At 56.7% G+C, this 7,517-nt stretch overlaps 1 protein-coding gene across 1 annotated transcript; it reads right to left on the bottom strand.

The window, feature by feature from the left end:
- Positions 1 to 1,664: 1,664 nt before the first annotated feature.
- Positions 1,665 to 6,044, bottom strand: LIPT2 (lipoyl(octanoyl) transferase 2). The gene is made up of 2 exons (XM_065423451.1): positions 5,591 to 6,044; positions 1,665 to 2,023 (listed from the first exon to the last, which is right to left on the bottom strand). The coding sequence occupies exons 1-2, from the start codon at positions 6,042 to 6,044 to the stop codon at positions 1,791 to 1,793; spliced, it is 687 nt and encodes a 228-aa protein (XP_065279523.1). The 3' UTR covers positions 1,665 to 1,790.
- Between the last annotated feature and the right edge of the window lie 1,473 nt (positions 6,045 to 7,517).

Here is a 7,517-nt window from a genome sequence, read left to right as displayed (position 1 = left end):
AGATCCACTTCCTGGACACTACAGTGCAAATAAGCGATGGTCACATAAACACCACCCAATACCGGAAACCTACTGACCGCTATACTTACCTACATGCCTCCAGCTTTCATCCAGACCACATTACACGATCCGTTGTCTACAGCCAAGCTCTAAGGGCAGGTCTTCACTACAGGGGGGGTCGATTTAAGATACGCAAATTCAGCTACGCGAATAGCGTAGCTGAATTCGACGTATCGGAGCCGACTTACCCCGCTGTGAGGACGGCGGCAAAATCGACCTCCGCAGCTCCCAGTCGACGGCGCTTACTCCCACCTCCGCTGGTGGAGTAAGAGCATCAATTCGGGGATCGATTGTCGCATCCCGACGAGACGCGATAATTCGATCCCCGAGAGATCGATTTCTACCCGCCGATTCAGGCGGGTAGTGTAGACCTAGCCTAAGATACAACCGCATTTGCGCCAATCCCTCAGACAGAGACAAACACCTACAGAAACTCGATCAAGCATTCTTAAAACTACAATACCTACCTGCTGAAGTGAAGAAACAGATTGACAGAGCCAGAAGGGTACCCAGAAGTCACCTACTATAGGACAGGCCCAACAAAGAAAGTAACAGAACGCCACTAGCCGTCACCTTCAGCCCCCAACTAAAACCTCTCCAGCGCATCAACAAGGATCTGCAACCTATCCTGAAGGATGATCCCTCACTCTCACAGACCTTGGGAGACAGTCCAGTCCTCGCTTACAGACAGCCCCCCAACCTGAAGCAAATACTCACCAGCAACTACACACCACACAACAAAAAACACGAACCCAGGAACCTATCCCTGCAACAAACCCTGTTGCCAACTTTGTCCGCATAGCTATTCAAGGGACACCATCATAGGACCTAACCACATCAGCCACACCATCAGGGGCTCGTTCACCTGCACATCTACCAATGTGATATATGCCATCATGTGCCAGCAATGCCCCTCTGCCATGTACATTGGCCAAACCGCACAGTCTCTACACAAAAGAATAAATGGACACAAATCAGATGTCAAGAATTATAACATTCAAAAACCAGTTGGAGAACACTTCAATCTCTCTGGACACTCAATAACAGACTTAAAAGTGGCAATTCTTCAACAAAAAAACTTCAAAAACAGACTCCAATGAAAAACTGCAGAACTGGAATTAATTTGCAAACTGGACACCATCAAATTAGGCCTGAATAAAGACTGGGAGTGGATGGGTCACTACAAAAACTAATTTCCCCCTACTGTTACTGACACCTTCTTGTCAAATGTTTGAAAAGGGCCACCCTGATTACATTGGCCTCGTTACCACTACAAAAGTGATTTTTCCTCCCTTGGTATCCTACTGTTGAGAATAGCCCACTTCCACTTTAATTGAATTGTCTTGTTAGCACTGACCCCCCACTTGGTAAGGCAACTCCCATCTTTTCATGTACTGTGTATATATACCTGCCTACTGTATTTTCCACTCCATGCATCTGATGAAGTGGGTTTTAGCCCATGAAAGCTTATGCCCAAATAAATTTGTTAGTCTCTAAGGTGCCACAAGTACTCCTCGTTGTTTTTTTTAAAGACCCATGTATACTTAAAGACACAGCAGCTCATTTTTACAAAAGCAAGAAATATGTTTCAAATGCGAGGAGTACAGTTTGTTACACGTATTTAATTGCTGATAGGAAGATGGAACAAGCAAGCTGGATTTCTAGTAACACCATGAAAGCACCAAAGAAATATTCACATTTCCACAGGTAAGTGAGGCACTCGGAGCCCTTTATCCGATAGATTCCTCATGGGAAGTTAGGGTGCACTGAAACACTTCTTCAAAAGCGTCCAGAAAAGGCTCAGTGATTTCATCAACTGTGACATGTCTCTGGAGTTCTTCGCTCAGGGAGGTGACACCCGTCCCTTCGAGTCCACAAGGAACAATGTGATCAAACCACGTAAGATCTGTGCAGCAGTTCAGCGCCAGCCCATGAGAGGTTATATGCCTTCCACAATGGACACCTGAAAAGCAAAACATACATGTCACCTCGTTCAGTGCTATGTACCACACACCACCCCTCCCCCAAAATCATCTTAAATGTCAGATCCCAAGGCCAGAAGGGACCATCGTGATCATCTAGCCTGACCTGCATAACACAGGCTACGGAACTTCCCCCAAATAACCCCTAGATCAGATCTTTCAGAAAAACATCCAATCCTGATTTAAAAATTACCAGTGATGGACAATCCGCTACAGCCCTTGGCAAGTTGTTCCAATGGTTAAATATCCCCTTCACACTAAGACTCCTATCCACCTTACCACATAAGTTGCCCAGCTGATGAGGCACCAATGCTGTAGTGCTTATCAGCAGCGAGGGCACTGAGACCATAGCTTATCACGTTCACCAATACGGTCTCAATGTTTCCTTGTACTCCCCCACCATCTGTTATCTCATCTTACACTTCAACTGTAAGTTCTTTGGGGGCAGAGACCTGCCTGTCTGTACTGTATTTGTGACTGGGGTTCCCAGGCTCTATTATAATACAAATCTAGCCCAGGGCACTGGGTTCATTGTTATTGCAGAGACATGCAGGCATGGTGTGCAGTCCCTCATGAGGAAGTGAAATTCTTGTAAATATCTGCTTGTTAACCGGGCAAATCCTGCCTATTAGCAGGATTGGCTCTGATAGCGAATAAGGACAAAGGACAGCATGATGTGCATGTTCGCAGTCATACATAGTAGATCCCTGATTTTCCTGCTTTGCACTGCACCACAGGAGAGCTGGGATTCTACACTACTGTACTGTGACCATTGTTTTTAGAGAATTATAGAGCTTTTCAGTAGCAGAAAATTTCCAGGAATTATTAAGGCCCACGTCCTGAAAGATTTACACATGTGCACAATTTTAGTCAGAGGAGTAATCCAATGAGATTACACACATGAGTAATGGTACACACGTGCATAAATCTTTCCAGGACTGAGGCATTAAAATGTAGTTCCTAGTGATTTACAAGTAACCCCTAAGATTATTAGAATTGAGATTAGCATGCGGGGGGGATCTCTATTATTTCAGTATGTGGACTGCCTTTAGCCACACTCCATGTATAATCAGGTCACTCTACCTGCTATTTTCCATGGATCTTTCACACAGCAGCACATGAAAGGAGAAGCAGTTTAATAAAGGCTACGCTACGGCCTTGTCTCTGCTAGAAAAGGATCTGCCAGTGTAACTATACCAGCAAACCATCTTAGTGGAGGTGCCGTTTATACCAGGAAGAGTGCATTTGCTGGTATAACTTATATCAGTTCCCTAAATGAAATAAACGATATCAGCAAAAGCATGGTTTTGCTTGTATAACTGCATCTACATTTGTGCTTTTGCCACCACCATCAGGTCAGTTATGGGGTGTGATTTTTTCCACGCTTGATAACATAGCTACACTGGCAAAAATTTTAAGGGTAGATCAGGTCTACGCTAGGAGCTATACTGTCAAAAACCTCTAGTGTGGACATATTTATATTGGTATAAAAGTGCTTATTGGATTTCCCTGACCAGGATAAACGATACCAGGATAAACACCGTTATAACTGTGTCTACACTACCGCTTTACTGGCATATCTACGTTAGTAAAAATCACACCCCAAACCAACACAGCAATGCCAGTAAGACTCATTAGAGCAGGGATCTCAAACACGCGGCCCGTGGGCCGCATGCGGCCCGTGGGGTTATTTTCTGCGGCCCGCGAGCTCCTCGCGGCCCCCCCCCCCGCCCTCCCCCAGCGTTTACCTAGAGCGGCTCCGGCCCGACACGCAATGGGGGCAGGGCAGGCTCCCTGCCTGCCCGCCCTGCCCCCGCGCCGCTCCGGGAAGCAGACGGAACCTGGGGAAGGAGGGGCGCAGGAATGTGTGTGGCTGTTGCTTCGGGCACCGCCCCCAGCAGCTCCCATTGGCCACGAATGGGGAACCGCAGCCAATGGGCAGGGCCGGCTCCAGGCACCAGCCCACCAAGCTGGTGCTTGGGGCGGCACCTGGAGGGGGGCGGGGCGGGGCGGCGCTCCGGCCCGAGAGCGGGGCCGCGACCGGGCTCGCTGCCGGGGAGAGCGGAGCACCGGCCGGGCTCGCCGCCCTCCCCCCGGCGCTGCCTCTGGCCGCCGGGGAGAGCGGAGCCCCGGCGGGGCTCTCCACCCTCCCCCCGGCACAGCCTCTGGCCCCTGGGGACAGCGGAGCCCCGGCGGGGCTCGCCGCCCTCCCCTGCGGGGGGGGGCGGGGGGCGGCGGGAGGCTTTTTTGCCTGGGGCGGCAAAAAAGCCAGAGCCGGCCCTGCCAATGGGAGCTGCTGGGGGCGGTGCCCGAAGCAACAGCCACACACACCCCTGCGCCCCTCCTTCCCCAAGTTCCATCCGCTTCCCGGAGCGACGCGGGGGCAGGACAGGAAGGCAGGCAGGCAGGGAACCTGCCCTGCCCCCGGTGCGCGTCAGGCCAGAGCCCAACCCCCGGACCCTTCCTGCAGCCGAACCCCCTGCCCTGAGCCCCCTGCCTCACCCTTCACCCTGATCCCCTGCCGCACCCCTCACCCCTCCTGCACCCCACACCCCAACTCCCTGCCCTGAGCCCCCGCCACACCCCTGGGGCAGGGAGGGAGCAGAGTTGGGGTGGGGATTTCAGGGAAGGGGTTGGAATGGGGGCAGGGAAGGGGTGGGAAGAGGCAGGGCAGGGGCGGGGCCTCGTGGAAGGGGTGGAGTGGGGGCGGGGCCGAGGGCGGCAGGGGGGGCGGGGTGTCAGTAAATGCGGCCCTCGGGCCAATGTACTAGTCCTCATGTGGCCCTCGTGGTCATTTGAGTTTGAGACCCTTGCATTAGAACAGACCAGGCGAAGCAGAAAAGCATGGCCTTGATCCTGCACTGAAAACCCCATGGGTGGATCCCTGCATCCGTGCTGAGCCCCACTGGAGTCTGTGCGGTTCGTTGCAGCATCAGGGCTTGTGATCATAAAACCACGAACACTGGTGGGGCCTGGGGCAGGTTCAAAACCTGAAACTACTCTTAACTCACTCAAGGCCGCTCAGCCCCATCTCCTGCCAACTTCCCAGGAGCTCCCCAAGTCTCCACTTGTCCCCTGATCCTCTACCTCTCTGCTGCCCCCCATGACCTCCTCACCCCTCCTGCCTTCTCCTCAGGGACCCCCTGAGCCCCGGCATCCCACAACTGCTACCCCCATTTCCCCTGCAACCCTCTTCCTGTCTCCTCCCCAGGGACCCTGAGCCCCCAACATACCCCAACCCCCACCTCTCTCCTGCCCCCCATTTTGCCCCCACCCTCTTCCTGCCTCCTCCCCAGGGACCCTGAGCCCCCCACATCCCCACCTCTCTCCTGCCCCCCATTTCCCCTGCACCCCTCTTCTTGCCTCCTCCCCAGGAACCCCGAGCCCCCCACATCCCCCAACCCCTATCCTGCCCCCCACCCCTCTTCTTGCCTCCTCCCCAGGGACCCCGAGCCCCACGTGTTCCCCTCACTCCCTTCCTGCCCCGGGACCCCCCGAACCCCGCACTTCTCCCAGCCCCCCGCCTCCCGGCCCGGCCCGGCGCTCACCCACGGCGCAGAGCTTGCGGCCCCGCAGCCACACGCCGGTGTAGGGCGGCGGCAGGGCGCGCGCGGCGGGCAGGCCCAGGCGGCGGCAGAGGCCCAGCGCCGCGGCCTCCAGCGCCCCCACGTAGGCGCGCAGCGAGAGGCCGAGGCGCCGCAGGTCCAGCACCGGGTAGGCCAGCAGCTGGCCCGGGCCGTGGAAGGTGAGCAGCCCGCCGCGCGCCGCCCGCCGGAACTCGGCGCCCAGCGCCCGCAGCCGCCGCTCCTCGGCCGCCGGGTCGGGGCCGCCCCGCAGCCCGCGCGTGTACACGGGCCCCGCCGGCTCGGAGAGCAGCAGCCAGCCCGCCGCGCCCGGCCCCGCCGCCCGCTGCCGCCCCACGCAGCGCTCCTGCGCCGCCAGCGACTCCGCGTAGGGCAGCCGGCCCAGCCGCAGCAGCCGCACCGCGGGCCGGGCCCGCATCGCCCCGCCGCTGCCGGCCGGCCTGCCTGCCTGGCTGGGGGAGCGCGGGGAGGGGTCGGGGCGGGGGGCGACTCGAGGCGGGGCTGGGAGTGGGGTAGGGCAGTGTGGGGTAGGGCTCAGAGGCAGGGGAAGGTAGGGTGGGGTAGGGGGCAGAGGCGGGGGAAGGCAGGGTGGGGTAGGGGTCAGAGATGGCACTGGGGTGGAGGCAGGGTGAGGTAGAGGTCAGGGGTGGGGTAGTGGAAGGCAGGGTGGGGTAGGGCTCAGAGGCGGGGGAAGGCAGGGTGAGGTAGGGGTCAGAGGTAGGGTAGGGGAAGGTAGGGTGGGGTAGGGGTCAGAGATGGCACTGGGGTGGAGGCGGGGGGAAGGCAGGGTGAGGTAGAGGTCAGGGGTGGGGTAGTGGAAGGCAGGGTGGGGTAGGGCTCAGAGGCGGGGAAAGGCAGGGTGAGGTAGGGGTCAGAGATGGGGTAGGGGAAGGTAGGGTGGGGTAGGGGTCAGAGATGGCACTGGGGTGGAGGCGGGGGAAGGCAGGGTGGGATTGGGTCAGAGGTGGGGTAGTGGAAGGCAGGGTGGGGTAGGGTCAGGTGGATCTGGGGGTGGGGTCAGAAGCAGGGGAAGGTAGGGTGGGGTAGTGTTCAGAGATGGAGCTGAGGTTAGGCTGGGATGGGCTGTGAGTTGGGTCAGGTGGGTGAGGGGTTGGGGTGGGATAGGGTGACCAGACAGCAAATGTGAAAAATCGGGACGGGGGTGGGGGGTAATAGGAGCCTATATAAGAAAAAGGCCCAAAAATCGGGACTGTCCCTATAATATCGGGACATCTGGTCACCCTAGGGTGGGATGTGGTAGGGAACAGAGGTAGGGTAGGGTGAGAGTAGAGGTTAGGTGAAGCTGGGGATAGGGTGGGATGGGGAATCAATGGTGGGGTTGTGTGATGAAGTGGGGGAATTGTCTTGTTTTTTTCTTGTTTTTCCAATGGTTTGCATGCAGAGGGGGCGGGACTCCGTTTCCCTGGGTGTTACTGGTTTAACGAGGTGATGGGAGAGGGAGTTTGTTGTTACAGAGGACCAGCTAGGGAACTTGGGACCCCAGCCAATGGCCTGGAGAATGGATACCCCAGCGACTGGCGACCTGGTGACCCAGAGGCCCAGCTCAGGAGTCGCAGCCAGTTCTGGCCAGTGGGAGGACAATGGGCTGTAAAGAGAGGACCCCCGGTGACCTAACAAGCCGGTTCCGGCCAGAGGACGGAAGAGAGGAGAGGAGGCCCAGGCGACCCTGTTTACCTGGAGAGAAGACAATGGACAGAGGCAGGGCTTGAGGGTGGTGATATCAGATGCCCAGCTGGGAAGCAGGAGGGCTCTGGGCTGGAGAGGGAGAGCAGGCAGAGCCCACCTTGATGCAGGGGAGACTTGGATGTGCTGTGCTGAGGGAAGCCAGGCTCGAGGGCCCTGAGAGTTTCTTGTGCTATGTTCAAATGCT

This window comes from Emys orbicularis, chromosome 1 (genome assembly GCF_028017835.1).
Source record: "Emys orbicularis isolate rEmyOrb1 chromosome 1, rEmyOrb1.hap1, whole genome shotgun sequence".
NCBI lineage: Eukaryota > Metazoa > Chordata > Testudines > Emydidae > Emys > Emys orbicularis.
This window is presented reverse-complemented; position numbering and strand designations above follow the sequence as displayed.

Bases quoted from the DNA above. Each gene is read 5' to 3' on its own strand.
- LIPT2 (XM_065423451.1), bottom strand. From the start codon at position 6,044: ATGCGGGCCCGGCCCGCGGTGCGGCTGCTGCGGCTGGGCCGGCTGCCC. The intron at 2,024-5,590 runs GTGAGCGCCGGG...TTTGCTTTTCAG, and splicing joins CCGCAAGCTCTGCGCCGTGG to GTGTCCATTGTGGAAGGCAT.